The sequence below is a fragment of the Theropithecus gelada genome, chromosome 2 (genome assembly GCF_003255815.1).
Source record: "Theropithecus gelada isolate Dixy chromosome 2, Tgel_1.0, whole genome shotgun sequence".
Taxonomy (NCBI): Eukaryota; Metazoa; Chordata; class Mammalia; order Primates; family Cercopithecidae; genus Theropithecus; species Theropithecus gelada.
In genome coordinates this window covers 156886309-156911403 of record NC_037669.1, presented here as the reverse complement: position 1 = coordinate 156911403, position 25095 = coordinate 156886309, and the positions used below count along the sequence as shown (strand labels likewise).

At 45.0% G+C, this 25095-nt stretch overlaps 1 protein-coding gene across 1 annotated transcript in view; it reads left to right on the top strand.

Annotated features, from left to right (window-relative positions):
* The window catches only part of EPHB1 (EPH receptor B1), a 444507-nt gene extending 419698 nt beyond the window's left edge, over positions 1-24809 (top strand). The window contains exons 13-16 of the mRNA XM_025377642.1: positions 11575-11724; positions 18714-18907; positions 19739-19894; positions 23350-24809. Coding sequence (XP_025233427.1) covers positions 11575-11724; positions 18714-18907; positions 19739-19894; positions 23350-23458 — 609 coding nt within the window. The 3' untranslated portion in view covers positions 23459-24809. The remainder of the gene's footprint in view (positions 1-11574; positions 11725-18713; positions 18908-19738; positions 19895-23349) is intronic.
* The last annotated feature ends 286 nt before the right edge of the window (positions 24810-25095 follow it).

The following is a 25095-nucleotide window of genomic DNA, read 5'->3' as shown; positions in this document are numbered from 1 at the left end:
TGCCATAGACAGTCTGTCAGCTGCTTACCCCACATGAAGAGGAGAAAAAATAATTGAAGGCCATGATAAGGACAATAGAAAACACCCCCACAGTCTTCCCACGAGCTGTACAGAGGTCTCCAAGATGGCTAAGCAGGGACCAGTCTCTATCTGAGAGCCCCAACCTTCTCCAGAGACAGAGCATCCACCAGAACCAGCAGCCCCACCTCTAGCCACTCGGTATCAGGAGGACTTGCCAGCTGTATTGCCATAGCAAGTGCAGCCTCACCTCAGAGCAGCAGGAGGCCCATGTAGCTTCCAGGCACCGGGCAGGGACAGAATGGGAGAAGATTTTGGGTGACCAAGGGTTGTTGGGGAGACACATGGGAAAGGTGGAATGGCATCATGGCCTACTGATGGATGGAAGCCATGGAGACATGGGAAAAGGCCCGGGGGTCACTGGTGTGGCAAACAGACTGGCTGACAAAGAGGAAGCTGTGGTCTCTTAGGATGATCCTGGGGCTGAGGGTGGGCAGCAGTGAGGCATGGATGTAGAGAGGCTCTAGGAGAAAGTACAGTGCCTGCCATTGTCAGAGAAGCAATGGATGAAACCCTGGATGTGGCCTGGGAACAGAAGGGGAGATAGCGGGGTAGCCTCCGAGCCTCCTCCTCAACCCTTCCTGCCCTCTGTTCCATGGTCATCCATGCCAGCCTGTCACCCAGAGGGTCTGGAGGCTCATTGTCCCCTCCCTACCTGCCTTGAAGGAGGGCATTTTTGTTTTCACAGCAGGGCAAGTGCAGCCCTGCTTACCAGATTCCTGATGGGATGCTGGCTCTCTCTGTATGTTATCAATAGCCCACCATCTGGGAGAGCAAAGTGTACAGAGAAGGGAAAGCCCTTTGGGGTTAATCCAATTGCTCTTGCTCCAGAGCAGTCATTTCAGGAACACTGATAGCAGGACCCAAGCTTCAGGGACTGCACAAGGAGAGAACACGCCTGCACTGTTATTTTTTTATTCTTATTAGCAAGATCTAAATTAGGGTAATTTAATTTAAATTTTTAAAATAATTTTGGTTTTTACTTTAGATACACAAGGTACATGTGTAGGATTGCTACATGGGTGTATTGGACCCAAGTAGTGAGCATAGAACCCAATAAGTAGTTTTTCAACCCATTCCTCCTTTCCTCCCTCTCACCTCTAGTAGTCTGCAGTGTCTATTGTTTCCATGTTTATGTCTATGTGTGCTCCATGTTTAGCTCCCATTTATAAGTGAGAACATGTAGTATTTGGTTTTCTGCTCCTGCACTAATTCATTTAGGATTCTGGCCTCCAGCTCCATTCATGTTACTGCAAAGGACATGCTTTCATTCTTTTTTTATGGCTGCATAGGATTCCATGGTGTGTATGTACCACATTTTCTTTATTCAGTCCACCGTTGATGAGCACCTACATTGATTCCATATCTTTGCCATTGTGAATAGCGAGGTAATGAACATAGAAGCTGCACCACTAAAGACCTGACTACCACTGCGGGATTCCCTGGACAGTGTCCGCCTCAGGGCAGACGGGATGTTGTTTCTTTGCCCTTTATTGTCCCTGGCCTGGCTCGGAGAGGGGCCTGCTTGTCAAATGAATGAAGGCAGCTAGTTAATTATTTAGCCCTTGTCTTTCCATCCTTTCTTTTCATCATACCATACTCAAGAAGCACTGTGTAATAAAAAGAAATGATAATGCCTATATCCTGGCCATCAGAGGCTGTTTTGGGTGTGGATAGTAAAAGACAGCTGTTTGCCCACTCAGTATAGTACGGAAAAATGACGTCTGTTTGGTTGAAGATTTTTTTTCCAGTTGGGAAATGTCACCAAGTGGCCTTTCTGTTCTTCATACATGAAATACACACTATCATCCACATATTTTTAGTTAATTTATGTCCAAATAAGCCTTTCTCTTGCTGCTGGAAAATTATGTTTGGGCTGCAATTACCTTTCGCAGCATTGCACAGAAGGGTTTCAGCGCTCACAAAGCTCAGGGGAGAGGCAACAAGGACCCCACCTGATTGTAAATCTTTCCATTTGTAGTTATTCAAATCACATATTTTATTACTAGTACAAAATACATTGTGTCATTCATTTTGGAGGAGCAGCTAATGCTTCAAGAAAAGCTTTGAAAAACATTCTATTTAGAAATAATTTTGTAGGCAGCTAATGCTGTGTGTCTTTTTGGGTTGTCTTTTCTCCCAGCCCTTTTCTCTGTTATGTGTGCCATTTGCATGACAAATGAGACCATCCTCTCCAAAAGCTCACCTGTTCCTGCAGCCTACTTCTCACCTCAAGTTTTCATTCTCTGTATGTTGCATCATAATCCTTAGCACGGTAATAAATTACAGTGTCACCATCAAGATTGTGGCTTCTGGAAAGAAATAAGCAGCAGGGCCAGATGAACTCTTTCAGAAGATGAGAGACTGTTTTCATGCAAATTCCTGGCATCCTGGGGAACCAGGAACAGCCTCTTTATTATATAGACTCAGTTGCAATTCAGCAGCCAGAAGCCATTTCCACTAGCTGTTAGAAGCTGGTGACACTCAGAGCAAGATAACCTTTTAGGCAGAAACTTCTTTTCCTTCTTAGCTGATATGAGCCTTATCTGGAAAAATATCACTTTACTCATTAGATTGAGGAAAATGGGTCAGTGTACTTTCAGAGTGCTTTTAAGTTGAGACATTTATTCAAAAATACCTTTCTAATTTGACACAGAAACAATTGCAGCTCACTTTAGAGCAGGGCAGTAGACAGTGACTGTGGAACGGGAGCCGGGGTGTGCCACATGGATGCCCCCTGAGGGCAGGTCCATCTGTGTGTGAACTTGTCTACAGTGGATTGCACAGACCCTCACTCGCAAGCAGGTGCTGTACCCAGGCTGGTCAACCACACAGTCAGGAGGGTTACTGCTCCAAGGCAGAGTGTCCAGCCTGCGAACTCCAGGGTAATTCTTGACATACAATGTAAACTTTATCTCAGTTTGCCCTCCATTTCCTTTGGGCCACAGATATACTTGACAGAAACATTAATGAGGCCAATTTGTTGCTTTTTTCCCCCATTTTCATCATTTTAAGATCTTTTGAGGCTTAGTACAATGATGAAAAATATTTGCTGTGTTAGTCTGTTCTCATGCTGCTAATAAAGACATACTCAAGACTGGGTAATTTATAAAGAAAGAGGTTTAATTGACTCACAGTTCAGAATGGCTGGGGAGGCTTCAGGAAACTTACAATCATGGTGGAAGGGGAAGCAAACATGTCTTTCTTCACATGGCGGCAGCAAGAAATGCCAAGCAAAAGGGGAGAAAACTCCTTATAAAATAATCAGATCTTGTGAGAACTCACTCACTATCACAGTACAGCAGAAAGGTAACCACCTCCATGATTAAATTACCTCCCACTGGGTCTCTACTACAACACATAGGGATCATGGGAACTACAATTCAAGATGAGATTTGGGTGGGGATATAGCCAAATCATACCATTCCACTTCTGACTCCTCCCAAATCTCATGTCCTCACATTTCAAAACATAATCATGCCCTTCTGGCAGTCCCCCAAAATCTTAACTCATTCCAGCATTAACCCAAAAATCCAAGTCCAAAGTCTCATCTGTGACAAGGCAGGTGCCTTCCACCTATGAGCCTGTAAAATCAAAAGCAAGTTAGTTACTTCCTAGTTACAATGGGGGTACAAACATTGGGTAAATACACCCATTCCAAAGGGAAGAAATAGGTCAAGGGGCTACAGGCCCCATGCAAGTCCAAAATCCAATGGGCAGTTATTAAATCTTAAAGTTCCAAAATGATATCCTTTGATTCCATGTCTCACATCCAAGTCATGCTGATACAAGAGGTGGGCCCCCACAACCTTGGGCAAGTCTGCCTCTGTAGCTTTGCATGGTACAGCTCCCCTCCTGGCTACTTCCACAGGCTGGCCTTGAGTGTCTGCAGCTCTTCCAGGTGTACAGTGCAAGCTGTTGGTGGATCTACCATTCTAGGGTCTGGAGGACGATGGCCCTCTTCTCACAGCTCCACCAGGCGGTGCCCCCATGGGGACTGTGTCGGGACTCCAACGTCACATTTCCCTTCTGCACTGCCCTAGCAGAGGTTCTCCATCAGGGCTCTACCCCTGCAGCAAATATCTGCCTGGGCATACAGGCATTTCCATACATCCTCTGAAATCTAGGTGGAGGTCCCCCAACCTCAATTCTTGTCTTCCACATACCTGCAGGACCAACAGCATGTAAAAGCTGCCAAGGCTTGGGACTTGCACCCTCTGAAGCAATGGCCTGAGCTGTACCTTGGCCCCTTTTGGCCATGGCTGGAGCAGCTGGGATACAGTTCTGCAGTTCCAAGGCTCCACACAGTATGGGGAACCTGAACCTGGCTCAGGAAACCATTTCTCCCTCCTAGGCCTCCAGATCTATGATGGGAGGGACTGTGGTGAAGGTCTCTGACATGCCCTGGAGACTCTACTCCTTATTAGTTATGCAGATTTCTGCAGCCACTTAAATTTCTCCCCAGAACATGGGTTTTTCTTTCCTATCTCATCATCAGGCTGCAAAGTTTCCAAACTTTTATGTTCTCTTCCTCTTGAATACTTTGCTGCTTAGAAATTTCTTTGGCCAGATTCCCCAAATAATCTCTCTCAAGTTCAAAGTTCCCCAGACCTCTAGGGCAGGGGCAAGCTGCCAGTCTCTTTGCTAAGCATAGCAAAAGTCACCTTCGCTCCAGTTCCCAACAAATTCCTCATCTCTATCTGAGACCACCTTAGCCTGGACTTTGTTCTCCATGTCACTATCAGCATTTTGGTCAAAGCCATTCAGCAAGTCTCTAAGAAGTTCCAAGCTTTCCCACATTTTTGTATTTTCTCCTGAGTCCTCTAAACTGTTCCAATTTCTGCCTGTTACCCAGTTCCAAAGTCACTTCCACATTTCCGGAAGCATCTCATTCTACTGGTACCAATTTACTGTATTAGTCTGTTCTCACACTGCTAATAAAGACATACCCAAGATAGGGTAATTTATAAAGGAAAGAGGTTTAATTGACTCACAGTTCAGCATGGCCGGGGAGGCCTCAGGAAACTTACAATCATGGTGGAAGGGGAAGCAAACTTGTCCTTCTTCACATGGTGGCAGAAAGGAGAAGTGCTGAGCAAAAGGGGGAAAAGCCCCTTATAGAACCGTCAGATCTTGTGAGAACTCACTCACTATCACAAGAACAGCATGAGGGTAACCATCCTCATGATTAAATTACCTCCCACTGGGTCCTTCCTACAAGTAGGGATTAGGGGAACTACAATTCAAGATGAGATTAGGGTAGGAACACAGCCAAACCATATCACTTGCCATGCAAACAGCTGCCCACTTCCTCACCCAAGGCAGACGTTGCTCATCAACACCAATACCCCTCTTCTCCCCATACCTGGAAGGCCTAGCCCAGTGGTTGTCAAGCTTGGTTGCCCATTGGAGCCACCTGGGGAAAGTTTTACTTTTTGGTAGTGCGTTGAGTCTTCTTTAGAGTCTCTGGGAGTGGTGCCTGAGCATTGATGATTTGAACATGCTTCAGCTGATTCTTACGTGTAGTCATTAGTCACAACCCCTTGTTGAGCCCAGTCATGAAGCCTCAGAATCCTTCTTAAACCAGGCACTAACAATTATCAAAGTTTGTATTCAAGACAATTCCTAAAGCAATCCATGACTTATGTCTGATTGATTGATCTATGCCAGCAGTTCTCAAAGTGTGAGAACCACACTGGGAATTTGTTAGGAATGCAAATTCTCAGGCCCTACCCCAGAACTAGTAAATTTAAAAGTCTGGGTTAGAACCAGTTTTATGAGCCCCTCCGGTAGGTTCTGATACACATTCAAATTTGAGAACCACTGCTCCAGTCAGTAACTGTGACTGATGGCCTGACATTCTAATCACCTGAAGCATCACCAAAAACCTACCAATTCTTGGGCACCACTCAGAGAAATTCGAATAAATTAGAATACTCATGGCTTTAAAAACAAGCAAACAAACGAACTTTCCCCAGGTGATTCCTATAGGTAACCAAGCTTGAGAACCGCTGGACTAGGCCTTCTAAGTTCTCAAAGAAAAGGTGTATTGGCCTTGCTTTCAGCCAGTGTTGTACATTTACCTAGGCCTAGAGTGGCCACCTAAGTCTGGGGACACTGATGGTAGAGTGAGGATAGAATTCTCCCTCAGGCATGGTGACAAAGGGCAGTGCTTCAAGGTATGAACTGTGGCCGAGGTCTGACCAACAGCACTGATGAAATGTTAGAGGGGCCCTGTGGTTAATCGAGGGACTTTGATATAAAGTGTTGGAGGTATCCCTCACCCTCAAGCCCCCTGATAGTAGCCCATGATGGTTCTGCCACCTAGGAACTTAACAATGGCATTGTTAAACTAGTATCTGATAAAATTGTATATACTCAGTGTATTAGTTTCCCATGGCTTCCGTAATAAATTATCACAAACTGAACAGCTTTAAACATAAATTTATTCTATCACAGTTCTGGAGGTTGGAAGTCTGAGATCAAGGTGTTGGCAGGCTCATTCTCTCTTTGAAGGCTCTAGGGAGGATCTATTCTATGCCTCTCTCCTAGTTGCTATCAATTCTTGATGTAATTTGGCTTGTAGATGCATCACCCCAATCTCTGCCTCCATCTTCACATGGTGTTCTCCCTGGTGTGTTGCTGTATTTTCATTCAGCCTTCTTATAAGGATGCCAGCATGAAATTTAGGGCTCATCCTAATCCAGTATGATGTCATCTTAAACTTGATTATATTTGCAAAGACCCTGTTTCCAAGTAAGATCACATTCACAGCTGTCACAGGTTAGGACTTCAACATGTCTTTTGCGGGGGTATAACTCAATACACAACATTCAATAATTTACCATTTAATGATAATAAGAATATATTGTGTGGTTTAAATATCTATCATATTGGATTTTCACAACAACCTCAATGTATTTTATATATTAGAAACCTTTTGGAATAGCGGGCATTATGAAATTCAGAGCTATTTCATGATACACTCAGCCATGAACCTATCACTTCTAAACGTCGAGGGGATTCTCTCATGCTGCACAACTGAAATATTTGGTGAACAAGTCCATGAACACGATACTCAATATTCATGAGTGGCTGGATTTCTGCCATAATCCCATTGAGACTTCGTCTCACACAAGGCGGTGGAGAAAAGTGCTGTAGCAATGACCAGACACATAGAAGTACTACCCTCTGGGATTCTCAACAATAAGTAATTAGCAAAAGGAATCAGTCATATGCCTGGACCTTGGCCTGGAAAACTTCATACTTGGGTGGGCTCTAAAACCAAAGCTATGTGTTGTACTTATGTGACCTCACTCTGGCAAGACAGTGTGCTGGCTGGATGGTGTTAGGTACATCCATTGCCCATTGAGAGTAGGGCTGAGGCTCCTCATTATCATGTCCACAGCAGGGTACTGAGGACAGAATGGGTGCTACATAGATGCTTGCTGCATGCTGTCTGAAGCTGAGGGACTAAAGTGCTTCCACACCAAGAGCTTCTACCTGTTGGCATCACACCTGCTAGCAGGTGTGGATGTGGGTCGGCAGATGACCCTGAGGATAGCTGGGTTAGGATTAATTCACTGCCAGATATCTTCTCTTAGTTCACCACATTCTATACACACACACGCACACACACACAATCTTAAGTTTATCTTATATCTGAGTTAAGACATAATTATTCTGAAGCAGTGGTTTTCAAACATTTGAAGAATTCTTGGCAACACAACCATTCAATACAAAACTCTGTGTGGAAGGTGTGTATGAAGTCTTGAAGGGAACTCAGACCCTGATGATAGTGAGCTGCCTCTTCCTGTTCTCTTCTCCCTCCCCCATGCTCCAACAGCGACCCCTGTGGCAGCTCTAGGGAAGCCCGGTCCTTGCAGAAAGCAGACCCATGCCCTTAGCATCCCCCCGGGAAGCAAGCCATCTGGTACCTTGTAGAAACCCCTGCCAGGGACAGTGCTCTCCCCAAGCCCAGTGTCAGCACTTCTGTGTCTGTATGAATGCAGATTCCTTTCCAGTGAACCCCATGCATTCTTCACTGCCCTGAGAATTTTTCCCTGATGTTCCTCACCACCCAGTGGAGCAAGCACTCCTCTATGCCCCTTCCTCATGGCTGCACTGGGGAGCTGGGGGCTCTTAGGGCACTTTACATTCACGTGACTGTGTTGGCCTTGGTGTCTGGGCCAAGCTCCTCATGCAGCAGCGGCAGGACCGCCTGGCTGGCAGAACCCTGCCTGCTGCAGCGTGGTTCCACTTCCTTTTCTTCTGCTTCCCTCCACAGGGCTGGTCACCATCCTCTAAATTAATAGATTTCCTTTCACGTAATTGAAGACAAGTTATAATCATCACCTGATAATATTAATTATATCAATAATTGATATTGATTATATCAATAATCATCACCCTGATTACTTCTGAGCACCAGAAGGCAACATTGACAATGATGTTTGAAAAGATGGAAGAAAGATTTAAAATTCCTAGGAAACAAAGTGCCCACTCTTGTGCCCCCTGACTTTGCATTTCCTGTTGTTCTGCCTCCCAGGTCAGTGTCCCCCTTCTCTTCAGCTGAGCGGGAGAGCCTGCTGTGACAAGCTGTCACCTGCCTGTTCAGGGGCTCTTCTCCAAGGCTCAGCCACCTGCTGGGATGGTGGGGGCGGCGGTGACAGGCCAAGCTCAGTGTTCAGTGAGGCCCAACAGTATAAGGTGGCAGGAGGGCTGGAGGCTCCTTGCTGTGGGCCAGCACTTCCACTTTCCAGGCAAGAGGGAGCGGCCCCACAGCTGTCACTGACAGCCCCTGGGGTTTGCTCCAGACTTGGCAGAGGAGGACAGTCTCAGACTCCCAAATCACCTCTTTGAAATTCAGAAGAGCCACATTGTCATCTCCCCTCCTCTATCTGACATAAAAACACACAAAAGATAAGCAAGCCCTAACTCTCTTTTACTCAGAGACCAACACTGCCAAGTTTTCTCTGTCTCCCACTCTCGCACACAGATTGATACATTCTCACACAGAATCTGGTTCTCTGTCTCTCTCTGTCTCTCTCTCTCTCTCTGTCTCACCCACACATCACACACACACACACACACACACACACAGTATACTAATTAAACTCCAACTCTCTCCTACCTCACTTGACCCAGGTATTCTGAGAGAACCAAAGCCCCTGTTTTCTGGGGGAGCCCAGGCCATCTCGAGGTGTGACAACAGCACCTCCCCTAGTGGCAACACACAACTTGGGGTCTCTGCACTATCAGACATTGACCTCCAGGTGTTTGGTAGCTGCTGCTTCACTGGATGAGTTCTCCTCCTCTCTTCCCAGCTGTGGGGACCGTGTAGATAAAACCAGTAAATTCATTCATGTTCTGGGGGATGATGAGAACAGAGAGTCCTGCTGCAGCCACAGCCTGAACATGCCCTCCAGGCATTTGTCGTGTAGCTGGCATTTGAGCTGAGGACATCTCCCCCACCACAAAAGCCTGCCCCCATCCTCAGGGGAAATCAGGACTGTCTTCTTTGCAGAAAGTGGGATGTGTGCCTGGGGATGTCCAGCCTGGTTGCCTTTATTCCTCCCAGGCTCCAGATAGGAAACCAGATAAAAATACACTTTGCTGTTTGCTCCTTTTTTTTTTTTTTCTCCCTAGCTTGGGTTAACCATTTTTACATTTTTACAGTATTTTTGCTAACGTCAACCATGTATCTTTGGTGACTTGAGCAGATTGTAAGAATGGGCAGTATAAAAATATCCTCTTTCAGTGGAAGCATGAGGTAAATGAGGAGGGGAGTGAGGGAGCTGCCGTCCCCGCTCTGTGCTGTCACTACTGCAGCCAGCGGCTTCATGTTCCGTGTATTATGAGTGAGACAATGCCTAAGCATAGAAAAAAGCACGATGGGGTGAAATCCTGGCATTTGGCATAAAGAACTGGAAAGGGGGGCCATATTTGCTGTAGGGAGTGATGAGCTTTGGAGGACAGCCTTGGTGAGCACCCTGTTTAACAGCTGTAATTGGCAGTGATACTGGACAGCACAGGCCATGCCAGCTGTCTGCTCTATGCTCACCTCCTATTACTTCTCCTTTAGGAACTCCGTGCTTCAGCCATTGTGGATTGCTTGCATGTCCCAGCCTCTCTCTTATCCCTGGCCATTGCACAAGCTGCTCTCTGCCTGGACTTCCCTCCTCCAGTCACTTTGCCTGGTTAACTTCTACTTGTTCTCTAGGGCTGAGCATAGTGAAAATAATAGTTAACACTGGGCTGTGTAGGTGCTGATAAGAAACTGAGGCACAGAGAGGTAGGTTACTTGCCCCCGTTGCACAGGTAGAAAGAGGCAGTGCTGGTATCCAAACCCAGCCAAAGGCTCCAGGAGTTCTTAACCACCATCAGAAACTGCTTCTCTAACAGCTCCTGCCTGCCTTCCCTGACCCTTCCCTGTGTTGCGGAGTCTCCTCTTGGTTTCAGAATACCTTGTACCTACTCTCATCTTCACCTTCCCTCGCTTCACCTTCCCTCGCTTAAAATTTAACAATATATTTTAAGCTTCTGTTTTCTTGTCTGCCTCCCCACTGTCCTGTTCAGTTTAAGGGCAGGGACACTGGCTCATTTCTGGGACACCAGCTTCTCAGCAGGACCTGGCACAAAATGGTGCTTATTGCCTATTTCTTGATGGGATGAATGAATGAGTGGATAGATATGAATCCCTTAGGTAAACAAAACTGGCCAAGGTCTGGCAGACAAGCTGAGGGCCAAGCAGAGAGCCAATTTAGAAAGCTCCATTGTGGGATTGGAGGCAAGAAGGAGAAACAAGCCTAAGGGCGGCCCTATAGAAAAGGACATCTCCAGCCTCCGGAATCTTGACCTCCACTGAAGGGCTGGCAGGACAGTCAGCATGTAGAAAGACCACAGCACTGGGACCATTCAACCCTCGTGAAACCTGGGGCTATCTGCAGGCTACAGAGTTAGGAAAACCTGCCCCCCAGAGGTGGAATGCAATGAAAATGGGGCAGAGGGCAGCATAGCATGACCTTGTAGTGGCAGGGCTCTCTAGGAGGCATGTTTCATCACTCTTCTTTCCTTTTGTATCATTGCGATTCCTTCTGACCCAAATGTGTTAGCTTTTACATTGCCAGGGAACAAAGAAAACCGTAACTTGTATCTCATGTAGCCAATCTCAGGTAGTTCCAGTAAGTTTATGATAGTTACACTCTCTCCTCCCACTCACCTCCCCTGCAGCAACATTGGAATCAATATATAGGGAACCAGGGCACATGTGGTGTGTCCACATAAGGCTAGAGGCCAGCACAGGCATGCTGGTCACCTTGAGCTTCTCTAACTAGGCACAGCAACATAGCTTGTGCATGAGGCAAGAATAGCCTGTCTGTCATAATTCACAAGATATGGGAGTGAGGGTTTGAAAGGATGTGCATGCCAAGTTTTTTATTGCCTGCCTTCAACCAGAAACCTGATGGTTGGGCTGACCATGCTTTCTCCTTTCAGGGAGGGAAGATCCCCGTGAGATGGACAGCTCCAGAGGCCATCGCCTACCGCAAGTTCACTTCAGCCAGCGACGTTTGGAGCTATGGGATTGTCATGTGGGAAGTCATGTCATTTGGAGAGAGACCCTACTGGGATATGTCCAACCAAGATGTGAGTGTCAGCAGCACTTTGTCACCACAAACCCTCATCGAAGGGATCCCAAAGGCAGTAGCATACCAGTTCTTCCTGTTTTCAGCTCATGGCCTCATAACCTGAACCTGCAGTGTTCAGGGCAGGGGATACACGGACACCCTTAGCATGGATGTTGGAACTAATCAAAGAGCCCAGCATGGAGGTGTGAAAGTCACTATGGCCACAAAGCCTGTAGAGGTGCCAAGGCCACAGTCCCCAACCCAAGAGACAAAGGGCTGTTTAATTCCAAATGGCTGAGGACCACGAATAGATCAGCCCCAAATTAAGCAGCAAAGTCTACCCTGCTTCTAAGCGTTCAGATTCTGTGTTTTCCTTCCCCATGCACGACAGAGGGGAAGGAGGCACTGGACTGAGGTCCAGGGCCTGGGTTCCCATCCTGCTCTGCCTCTGATGGCTGTGCTCCATTGAGCCAGTTGCAGTTTCTTTGTGGGACTTGTACCTCCTAGCTTTAAAGAGAGGAATTGTCAAAGGCCCTTCTTCCCTGAGAATTCACTCTTCTATGATCCCAGATCACCTATCAGTGAAGGAAGAGGTGGAAAGCTTTCCAAAGCTGGTCAGCTTCAGATGGACCACAGGAGAGGGCCTCTGTCTGTGGGGAGGTCAGCACTCCCCCAGGATGCCCTCAAGGGAAAAGGGTGAGAAAGGAAGAGAAGGGTCATCTAACATGCTTTAAATAGAGGCTTTTTGGAATGTTCCACATGAGAACCTTTGCTCCATACTTACTAAAAGGTGAGGAAGCCTTTTTAGGATGATTTGCTTTGATAAGTCTCCAATGAAAAGTCCTGCCTGAATTTCAACACTGCCTCTCACCCTGAGCTGATCTCCAGGGACCAGGGCTCTTTTGTGCTTTGAATACATACCCTCCCCTTGGTGCTGAGAGGATTACAATTTGCAAAGCTGCATATCTATGTTCTGTGCTTGCCCTTCCCATCACTTTGGGAGAGGGGGCAGTTTTTATCCGTCCCAACTTACAGCTAAAAGAGAAAGAATGGCCCCCAGTTCAGATCTGAGTCCACTGGCAGCCAGCCACACTCTAACCCCCTCTGTGCTGGGGTGAACACTGAGGAATTTGTAAGCTGTGGAGTCAGCAAGCCTGCTCTCCTGCCACAGGTTTAGTGCCATGGCAGCTGCTCAGAAGATTGAGAAAGTGGCAATTTCCCAGAGAGACTGTGGAAAGAGGAGCTGGGGTACCTCTATGACAGTACCTCCCTGTTGCCATGGACAGAGTGGCTCCAGCCTGGAGTGGGTGAAATGACTGCATCCTTAACCAGGTCCTGAAGTCAACCATGGCTGGTGTCTACGTCCTCTATTATCTGTGATTAGCAACACCTTGCCTCTGCTCCTGGAGCATGTCAAATCAGTAAGTGGTGGAGTTGGTACAACGCCTGCTTTCATGAAATCAGCTGCACCCTGGTTCTGTCTATACCAGCTGCTAAATGAGTATAACACGTTAGCTAGAAAAAGCAGACCCAGCAGGGCGCAGTGGCTGGTGCTTCTAGTCCCAGCACCTTGGGAGGTGGAGGCGGGTGGATTGCTTGAGGCCAGGAGTTTAAGACCAGCCTGGTCAATATGGTAAAACTTTGTCTCTGCTAAAAATACAAAATTAGCCAGGCGTGGTGGCGCATGCCTGTAATCCCAGCTACTCGGGAGGCTGAGGCACAAAAACTGCTTGAGCCTTAGAGGTGGAGATTGCAGTGAACCAAGATCTCGCCACTGCATTCCAGCCTGGGTGACGGAGTGGGACCCTGTCTCAAAAAAAGAAAAAAAAGAAAAGAAAAGAAAAATCAGACCCATCTTATCCTGCCCAAGACCTTAATCTGATTAAGAACAATTCAGCACATACAGAATGAATTACAAAACTGTCTGACAAGCAGGATTTCACATTCAAGATATTTTCTGTCAATGCTGAAAACAAATAAAATTTCTGATAGTAGACTTCCAGAATTCCCAAATTATTCATTTAACACACAGTCAGTGTATGCTAGTTGTGACTAAGCACTGTGCTTGCTGGTTCTTTTCTTGAGGGTTTTATAGTCCAGTGGCATAAACATGGGGCTTTGAGAACATTTGAGTGGAGGAGGTAAGGGAAGACTTCCTGGACATTTGACATTTGAGATGGGTCTCAGAGGGAATAAGAACATCTGTAGAGTAGCAGTTTATTCTAATTTTGCTGTGCTTCTTCAAAATAAAGCCCCTAAGCATTGTCTCAAGTACAATTTTGCTCCCCGTGGGAGGCAAGAGGTGACTTCATGCCCATTCAGAAAGCTTCTTACAACCTGGCCTGGGAGAGAGCCAGGAGGGGCTCCCAGCTGCTGGACTGAAGCCTCACTCATCAGAAACCACCAAGGTGGTGGCGGTAAAGGATTTTACAGATGACAATTGAAAGGTTTTAAGGAAGAGAATTGCAGAGGCAAGTCGGAGTGCTGGTAATTAGGCTTCCAGAGCCCAGGAAGGCCTTTGAACATGTACAGAGAGTTTGTCAGTCAGAGAGAGCAACTAGGAAGTTCTGCTGCTTGGATCTGATTGACAGAGATAATGAGAGTGGCAGTGTCTGTGGAGAGGAACTGCAGTCTTATTGAAACATCAGAGCTTGACTTAACCCGCTCTACCCTGGTTTCTCCACTACTCTGAGCTCCTCCACTTCCCTCTCTCCAGTGCAAGGTCGAGTAGGCACTACCCACAGCCTGACTCACTAATGGGAAATACATGTCTGGGGGCAGCTGGGAGCAGGCCCTGAAAATACAAGGGCAAGAGGAGGGGCTCTGCCCATTTCCCAGAGGAGTTCTAGTCACTCCATCCAGTCCCAGAGAGCACCTGGGGTCAAACTACCTGCACCTGATCCCTACCGAACCCGCGTACCTACCATTTCTCAGTACAGGTGAATAAAGGCAACCCCTCACCACACCTCCTCCCTGCCCCTTTAATTAGATCCCAGGACATTTGCTTACACTGGCCTTTGCAATGGCCAAAAGAGTTGTTGCTGAACTTTCAAAGTGAGACAGCAGAGGGCTCTGGGTAACAGTTGCCTGGACTGGTCTCCTTACCCTCACAGCTTTACTTTTACTTCTCTCTGGAAATGCCATCTGATTTCATTCTAATCTTCAATCTTCTCAGTAGCCACTTATCTCATCCTTTTATGGACCAATGAAAGGAGCCCAGAACTCACTTCTGTTTTCAACTCTGCTCAGTAGGACACACTATGCCTCCAACCTTAGGCCATCTCTTTCCATACAATTCAAACCTGGTCACTGGCATTTACAGCCATCATCAGATAGCCAGAATGAAGGTGTTTCTCCACTCCTCCTCCCTGTTCCCCATACCTGCTAGTGAGGCAAGTGTGACAGAGAATGATCTCAAAGTCCTATTAGAAGACCAAAGTTATTTTTTGATATAATGATGTTGTAATTTAACTATAAATTTCATGTGCTCAAAAATTTAGAAAACACACAAATCCTAAAGAAGATAATACAAATCGCCAAAGGCATAGTACTTCAATCAAAGACTTGAGTGGATAAATGCTACTCATATACCAATGAAAGACCTCAGTATTTTTTCCTTTGGGCTGAAGGGTAAAGCACACTTTTTTCCCTATGCGCAAGAAGCATTAATGCTCCCAGATTATCAGCTCAAGTAATAACAACAAAATTATTTACAAGAAGTAACAAATGGAGTAAAGTCCCATTTTCTAAACACAAACATGGTAGAGGGTTCCCACGGCTATGCTGTACCCTGCAAAGTGAGAAAAGTCCTTGATGCTTTTAAACATTATCTTCCTGGACCTCCAAAATGAGCAGTAGTAGCTCCCTTCTTTGCCGGGAAGACATCTACTATAATAGACACAGCCGTAATGACACCTTCTGTGTGATAAGGATTCATCCTACTACTCATCTGTGCTGTGCTCAACACACATCACTTCGGTGTCATTTAATCTTTGTAACAATCTCATCTGTGAAGTTTCAGGAAGTCAGGTGACTCTCCCAAGGTTCTATAGCTAAGAAGAAATGGAACTTGGATTTGAAACCAGCCTTCCAAGGTCTATGCACTATGTAGTACTATCACCAACACAGCCAAATGGGCCTGTGCTCCTAGCTGACCTGCCCAGAAAGGAGAAATCAGTGGCTTTTTGATGTCCTCTTAAAAAGAAACTAAACATACCAAACAAAGAGCAAATACAAAACACAAATACCAGAACAGTCTTCAAAAAAAAAGTGACTCGTGCCTGTAATCCCAGCACTTTGGGAGGCCGAAGCGGGCGTATCACAGGGTCAAGAGATCGAGACCATCCTGGCCAACATGGTGAAATCCCGTCTCTACTAAAAATACAAAAGTTAGCAGGGCGTGGTGGCGCATGCCTGTAGTCCTAGCTGCTCGGGAGGCTGAAGCAGGAGAATTGTTTGAACCCGGGAGGTGGAAGTTGCAGTGAGCCGAGATTGTGCCACTACACTCCAGCATGGGCAACAGAGTGAGAAACCATCTCAAAAAAAAAAAAAAAAAAGCCAGTGGGATGCCATGATGCCATGCTATGGAGGCAACAAGGGAAACAGAATTGAGTTCCATTCAGTCTAGAGCTTACAGGGAGAAGACTCAGCGTGTGTATGGGTACCCATTCTCTTGATCTCTTGCCAGAAGAGTTTGGATCAGCTGGTCACACCATGGAGCTGTGCTCTCACAGAAAGGCCCTGACTCCAGTGCTCTTTCTTGTTCCAGGACAGGTGGTAGAGCTTGTCAGTGAGGAAAATTATTATCTGGGGCTCTAACATCTAACGACCTGAGCAGAGATGGCATTAGTTTAGGGGACCACCAGGAACATTAACTGGCCTGCACTGGAAGACTTTGGGGATGCCTAGCACCGTGAGAGGTTGAATTGGACTCTAGCTCCTCCTGCTGGCCCTACCTAACTTGCCTTATGCAATCCAGAAGGAGCTCCAGGGGCCATTCAATGGGTAATCCCACTTGGAGATTCTGTGACTGGGACCCTCAATCTAGTTATTTGGAAGGAACTGGAAAAGGGTGCGGGGTTTGTGAGCCAGGCTGATGGGAATGATGCCCAGCTGCTCATTCTCATAGATTACTTAGTTTAGCTCCATGCCCTTGTTGCATACCGAGAAGACATCAGACACCTCCAGGGGCTGTTCTCCAGGCTGAGATTACTCTTACAGCCCAACAGAGGCCTAGAAAATGCCGCTTTTGAAGTATTCAAAACTTAAAATCAAGCACCGCTGTGATTTAGTCCCAGCCCCATCTTTTGCTAGTTGTGTGCCCCTGGGCAAGTTACTTCACTGTTTATGCCTCCATTTTCTCATGGGGAAATGGGGTTAAAATGGTTGTCCTCAGAGGATAGCAGGGGAATTTGATTGACTACAGTTTAGAGGAGAGAAAAGATTGTCAGTGCAACACAGTGTTCAAAAGAAACTATTCCCAGTCACTGGATTTTTAAATATAGTAATAAAATTGATATGGTTTGTATGCTTGATTTTCACCCTATTGAATGGAAGAACTAATACACCTTGATTATCTCCAGTGACTTGGTTATCATTTTATCTCATGTCCTGTCTCATGTCCTACATACTGTGCATAGAAATTGTAAAAACTAAACTAACTGAAAATACTCACTTTTTGACCAATTTATAAAGTATATAAAAAAGAATAATCAGTTGAAATGAATCAGATTATTTATAAGTAGAGGCAAAAACACCAAAAACCCCCTGAAGTCCAAATTATTTCCTTTGTTGTTTAAAATGCTTTAACTATTTATTTTAATATAAAATCAATGCAGGATTATTATAGAAAACAAAAAATTCAAACAAGCAAAGAGAAAAACATAAAAAATATTCAGGTTTCTGCCTATCCAGAGGCAACTGCTATTAACACCATGCTGTATATCCTTCTAAGGTCTTTTCTATGCATGTGTATAATAGTTGGTTTTTATTTTGTTTTTTACAAAAGCAAGATTATACTATACCTGAAGTTATGCAGCCATCTCTTTTGCCTATTACAATATGAGCATATTTCCATTTCAATAGGTAGATTTTTGTAGTATCACTTTAAGGCGTACATTGTATTTTAGGCCTTCTGTTGCATTATGGGTGTACCATAATAAATTCATATGTTTAGCACTTGGGTCACTTACAATTATTTTTTTAATGTAAAAAGCACAGAGTAGGCATAATTGATTTAAATGCATTTGAAGTTAAGATGTACTGGATGAAAAAACACAAAGATCTGAAAAACAGACAAAGTACTTAATGTTCCTAGAATCTTTACAAAATTACTCTCTGGAGTTTGTGAAAATTACCAAAATCTGATTGATGGTATTCATTTTAGACCACCTTGTTATTTTGACTGTTGTCATTGATTTGAACCAATTTGTTTAACCAAGTCCATTCATGTTGCTGCCTCATGAGGATTATGACAAATAATGCAGAGGAGGCATCTAGAGGGTCTCTAGCATGGAGTAAGTGCTCCACCAATGCTAATCCCTTTCCTTCCTTTCTCTTCCCTTCCAAATGAAAGAATGAGTCCACCACAAGTTTTGAGGACATCCTTTATAAATAGTGGGTTCACTGGGTTTCCCATGTCTTTGTTTCATCACCCCTGGTGCCACCAGCTTCCAGTAAGGCAGAATTGGGCCCTATGTCTTCTTAAAGAGTGGAGATGCTCAAGCTGTTCACTGGCTCATTCTTCAACAAACATTTACAGAGGTCCATGTGTGTCAGGCCCTGCACCAGGAACCGGGGACATAAAGAAGTACTATGATGTGGCCCTTGCTTTCTAGGAGCCCAAAGTCTAGGGGGATAAACCAAGTGCACAGAAAATCCATTACAGCGGAAGGTGTGCGAGCACAGAGCAAGGGCATCTGAGCCAGCCTGGATATAAAGGGGATGATTTGTGAGTGACTGGCTGGTGGCAGTCACACAGTCACACCTGTTCCTTGTATGTCACTGCAGGTCATCAATGCCATCGAGCAGGACTACCGGCTGCCCCCACCCATGGACTGTCCAGCTGCTTTGCACCAGCTCATGCTGGACTGTTGGCAGAAGGACCGGAACAGCCGGCCCCGCTTTGCAGAGATTGTCAACACCCTAGACAAGATGATCCGGAACCCGGCAAGTCTCAAGACTGTGGCAACCATCACCGCTGTGTGAGTCTAGTGAAATGGTGATCCCCAAATATGGGTGGTTTCATGGTCAGGGGCATAGCCAGCAGCCTCTAACCATGATCGTGTTCAAATTTTTTAAACAGTATCTAGTTACAGTGTGGGCCTTATGTTGAGGAGAGCACGCATGCATGAAGAAAGACAGGTAGGAGAACATTGCAATGATCGTGATAGAGAAAATAGTGTCTTAAATCAGGATAATGGTTGTGGAAAAAAGTAAATGAGTTTTGGCAATTTGGGAGACAAAATCTTTATGACTTGGTGAAGGATTGGACATGGATGTTGAGAGTGAGGGAGATGTCAAGATAGCACCCGGATTTCTGGTTTGGATACCTGGGTGTCTGCTTTGAAATGTGCCAAAGAAGGTTGGCAGTAGTTCTCATTGCTCCATTTTTTTTTTTTCAAATAGCTAAGGATGAAACTAGGAAAAAAATGTTACCAATATATCTGGGGAGGTTGTGGTAAAATATGCATATTTTTAAAAGGATCATGTCTTTGAATGGTGAGGCTCCTAAATTTTGGTTTACAAAGGAGTTGGGAGCCTTCCGTTCCCTTCAGACTGAACGCTATGTCAATCTGCCTGTCTGGGTTAACTGACCTGTGACAGTACCCAGAGGCAGAGACACTGGCCACCTGGATGTAGAAGTCATGCTGATTTAGGATTCCATGAGGAAGAAAGGTTCAGCTCAGGGCTCCACTATAATCCTCATTCCATCAGGAATGCTGCCTTCCATGAAGTCAGCTGTCAGGCCAGACTGGGGCACTGTCCATGCATCTCTGCAGTGTGTGGTCATCTGCCCCTCTCTGTCTCACCAGGCCTTCCCAGCCCCTGCTCGACCGCTCCATCCCAGACTTCACGGCCTTTACCACCGTGGATGACTGGCTCAGCGCCATCAAAATGGTCCAGTACAGGGACAGCTTCCTCACTGCTGGCTTCACCTCCCTCCAGCTGGTCACCCAGATGACATCAGAGTAAGTGATGAGAATCTCTCTGTCCAGACCACACCTAGGGGTCAGTGCTCCTTCCCTGCTATTGCAGATGCTGTGAGTCCTATTTCTGGCCTCATCCCTGGAGCTCTGTCTCTGTATAGACCAGGCCTGGACAGGGAGCACCTTGGAAAGATGTAGGGGGATGTGAGGGTGGGGTGGGGAGTTGGAAATCCACTCTGGGCCCCAAATGAGAGTTCTTCAAAGTTATAGCCATATGTCATTTGCCTAATCACCCAGAGTCTCTTCCCCATTTAAGTTTTTAAACTCGACTCATCAAAGAGAACATCCAGATGGAAAGAACACAGACAGCCAGTACTTTAAATAACATAGCAGGGAAAGCATTGCACTGATTCAGCAACAGTCTGAGATGTGTGGGGGGCTTGTCCTTATACTTAGATAGCAGTTGTCAATAAGCATGCATTTCCATCCCCCACAATTATTTACCAGTCTGTGTCTCCCACAGGAGTTTGGAGGAATACACAAAATAAAATTATTCAAATAAGATGAGAGCCAGAAAGAATTTTAAAGATCCATGTGGTCCAGCATTTCCCCTAAGAATGTTCAGAGAAGCACCAGTTGTGGGAAATGTTAATAGGTTCTCCTTGGAAAAAAGGTCCTGCAGTCAAATAAATTTGGGAAATATTGTGCACTTTATCACCCTCTTGGAGATTCACTGCTCATATTAGCATTATAAAGGCCACGAGAAATCCTGAAATAAAGGAACCCATTTAAAATTATTAAATACCATAGAACCATATTTTTGAGGGGCAAGGTTTTATAGAACTGTAGTCTGGGAAATATTTATCTAGTTCCACCCCTTCCATTCTGCAGATTCTGAACTTATGTGACATTAGTGCTCACAAGTGGCAAAGTTGAGACACAAGCCTGCTTTTCTGGCTGCCAGTTCAATGTTCTGCTACCTGTCCACCCCAGGGTCTCAGTGGTTCCCAGGCTTTGCTGCACACTGGAATCACCCGAGGACCTTTAAAAACTATTGATGCCTGGTTCTCACTCCCATACCTTCTGATTAGTTGTGGTGAGATCTGAGCATCAGAGATTTTTAAAGCTCCTCAGGTGATTCTAATGTGCAGCAAAGTTTGGGAACCACTGGATTAAGGTTGGCAAGGGTCAAATTTCACCTTCTATACTCACAGAAGCTCACATAATCCTACCCTTCAAACTTTGGAAATTAACTCTACCCTTCAAACACACACACACACGCACGCACACACACACACATGGGGGACTTCATGGGCTCCGTGGGCTACAACATGTACCAATAGCACATATTGTGGAATCTGGCAGCCTGTAATATACATTTCCTATGGTAGAAGATTCATTCATCCATCAGTCTGCAAACACGTATTGATCACCTATTATACAATGGGCACAGTGCAAGGTGCTGGGATTTCCTCCTTGCAACTGGGGCAAACCAGTTGCTGAGTCCCAGGAAAGAGTGGTGGTGATCCACCTCGCAGCTGAGTCCCCAGGGACAGCTTCCTGACATTCTGACGGTTTTTCTGTCAGTATTCCTGGAGTCCAGCTCCACCTCTCTGAGGTCTTTTTTTTTTTTTTTTTTTTCCAGAAATGGTGGAGCCACCACTTTCTCCAGGGAGATGGTTTAAATGTATGTCTAGCTTTGGATCCACTGAACATCAGAATACATTTCTTAAAAACTAGATTCATTTCCTGGTGATGCCATAAAAAGATGGTTCCTGCCATTAAGAATGACTGTCAAATAGACAGCAAAAATTAATAAATAGAAAAGATGCACTCCCCAGTGGAAAACCAACTTCCTCATCTTTTAGAGTGAAAATTGATGCCCCTAGATAATCAGAGGGACTGAGTTCAGAGACAGAATCAGGTGTTTATGAAGACTGGCTACTCCATTTTCCCACTGTGATTTGCCTGCGTATGGGGGCCATTGTCACATAATCCCCCAGGATCTAAAAGAATTCTCTCAGTCTGAGAATAATCACATGAAAAAGATAAGGGGAAGACCAAAAGGAAAGTGAAACTGTAAATTAAGGGATTTCGTTCAAAGTAAAGCATGTCCACACACTATTAGAGCAATTTGATTTGTTTATTGAGAAGTAAAAGAAGGAAAAGGAAAATAAGCACTTAATAAAATAGATTGTGGGACAATCTGTGAATTCAAAATTCAAGCATGTCTCCCTAAAGTATTTACCAAAAAGACACGAACACTTTGAGCATCTCAACCAGCAGCATCCCTTGGGAGACTGACTACTAACCGAAAGGGGCATGGGGCGGGACAGCCAAGGCATTGTGGACAGAGATCCATCCAAGGATTCACCAGGGTCTGATGTGCAGTGTACAAAGCAATCAGCTGTGCCGGATTTGGGGGGCTTTAGAGGAAATACAGTCAGGACCTTAGAAGAGTTCTGCCAGCATCCCTGCAGGGGTGCTGAGAACCAACTTGTCTTGTATTTGAATACCAGCTCCACCACTGCTCACCTACTCTGTGACCTTGAGCACATTACTTAACTTCTCTGAGCCCTGCTTGCCTTGTTTATAAATAATTTATAAATTATTATAAATAATAATGCCCATCTCATTAGTCTGTGATGGGAGGTTAATGGAATGGCACACGCAAAGTACTTGATCCATTATCTACCCATAGCATGCACACAAAAAATGGTTACTGTTAAATTTTTATCATCATTGAGTTTGCAGTGGTTTCTCTAATTTTGTGAAATGCTTTCACATAGGTTTAAATGAGATAGTGTATGGCACGTGGGATGCATTCAAGCAGTGTTATGTATTATTATTAACTGAGAAAGAATGCATGGGTCTAGCACAGGTCAACTATAAGCCATGAACTTGTTCTTATTAATCCAATTCAGTGCTCTATCCTGGACATATTCCTTAGATTCCTGATTGGGCAGATATTTTAGTTATTTTGAGACCACTCTTCTTAAAAATACTTACATTAAAATTCAAACGGAGGCAGAAAATGGAAACTCAGGGGAAAACATCAGAAGACCAGGTGAGCCCCATATCGTTTCAGTCTCAGCGGGTGATCACTAATTTAGGCAGAAAACTCCACAGAATAACTTAAGCCCCATATAGTGTGCACTTGGAGTGTTAAAAAATAGCAGAGGAAAATTCCAGTCCATCTGAGGGTCAGGAGACAATGAAGGGGCTGCCTTAGAGCCCGTACATAAGGAACACACCCTGGAACAAGGCGCAGCACTCCCAGGATTGTCTAAGCTGAGGGGGTATTAGAGAAGAGGGAGAAACTGAAAGTGAGCAGGAAAATCTCTAATTGCAAGTTGCCAAAAACTTGGGTAAACTTAAGCTAGTTGGATTTTTGTAGCATGGCTACTTCCCAGGAGCATGGCTTTAGTGATGAGTTTTGATCTGCGAACAGCTGACCTAACACTAAAGTGACTTTTTTTCTGGCTCTTTCCTCCTAGAGACCTCCTGAGAATAGGAGTCACCTTAGCAGGCCATCAGAAGAAGATCCTGAACAGCATTCATTCTATGAGGGTCCAGATGAGTCAGTCACCAACAGCAATGGCATGAGAACTCTTGTTTCTTGGGGAAAGAGAGGAGGGAAAAGCACCAAGGTCAAGGGGGACCAGAGGTTGACCACTGTGGAATGTACTGGAGAGACTGGCTTCCCAGCTGAGGAATGCATTTCCATCAGCGAAGAATCAACCGGACCTGTTGCTAATAGGCAGCCTTCATTTCTCAGTGACAGAAGCATGTTTGAGATGCCGTGGGAAACCAAATATATAATAATAAAAATATAAAAAGGTGATGTTCAACAGAAGTGAAGGCAAAACAATATGCATCAGGAGAACAAGAGTAAACCCAGCTCCCATCCTCAGTGGGCTGGAGTTGCCCATCCACAGGAAGAAAGGGAAGGAGGTAGAGGGAAGAAACAGAAGCAGTGTTCCATTTTCTTCCTCACCAATGACATTCTTTTCTTTTCTCCTTTTGTACTCCTCCCTGAGAGTCCCCTCCCTTCTCCCACACTCGTTTCCCTTTGCTCATGACTCCTGTAGGGAAGTTTCTTCAAACAAAACCCAGCTCCTGAGTCTCCAGATGTTGTTCTGTCAGTTGCCAAAGGACTTTGCTGACCACTGCATGGGGATCCAACCAATTCAATTAATGTCTTCATATTGAAGAAGAGATGTACCTTCAATTGAAAACCTCGTTTTTCTTTTGTTTGCATTTTCTGCAAAAAGGAAAAAGAAACCACAAATTGGAGAAAAAAAAAAAAAGAAAAACCTGTTTCCGTGTGCCAAAGCACACATATGTATGTCTGCGTTATAAAATGACTGTGCTTGTTCATAACAGATGCAAACAAGAAAGAAGAACTGGGAAGTCTTTGTCCCTAGGAAATCCAAAGGGGCTGGAATATGGTGTTGGTTTGGCTTTCTGGTTGGCCCAATCGGCCTATTGGCTCAATGGGAAGAGAGGAGAGGGAGAAAAATAAAATGAAAGGAAAAAAATAAAAAGCTTGCAAATTCAGACAGGAAACAGGTGAGTGGTTTGAATTGGATGCAGTGTGGGCCATCCTGGAATGATACTGACTGATTAATTATTCCTGATAACATCTGAAGAAAAGGAGAAGGAAAGTGTTTCTGGAGAATGTTCTTTCACATCACTGGAATCTGCAATTCAAGAAGTGACAAGGGAGAATTCTTGCTTTACCTATGGACTGGCTTAAGCCGCGTGGCATCCGAGGAATGTTTCAAATGTGTCTGTGTTTCTCTTTACATTCCTTATTGTACCTCATCGTTCAATTCACTTTTGTAAATTCCACCTAACATTTAATTATTTTTGATTTCTCCTTTTACCTTAATCTCCTTGCTAATTTTATCTGTCTAATTAAAATGAGCAGAAGCATGTCTGGGTTTACGTAAAATGGTGTCAGAGTGTGTATACCTGGACCCCAGTGGGTTGTCCCCAAGTTTCAAGAGAATCCTTAAAAACTGTCTTTCTTCTTTCTAATGTGGGAGGGAGGGAACACATCCCTGACCCCATGAATGCCAAGAAGCAGAATATATTAAACTCACTGGCACTGATGTGACCCAAAGGAAAAACTGAATAAAAGAGGCTTAAGAAGTCGCTGGCAAATAAACACAAACAATCACCATGAATACACTATCAACCCTGATTTTAGTTTACACACTGCATTTGAGAAGTCCACA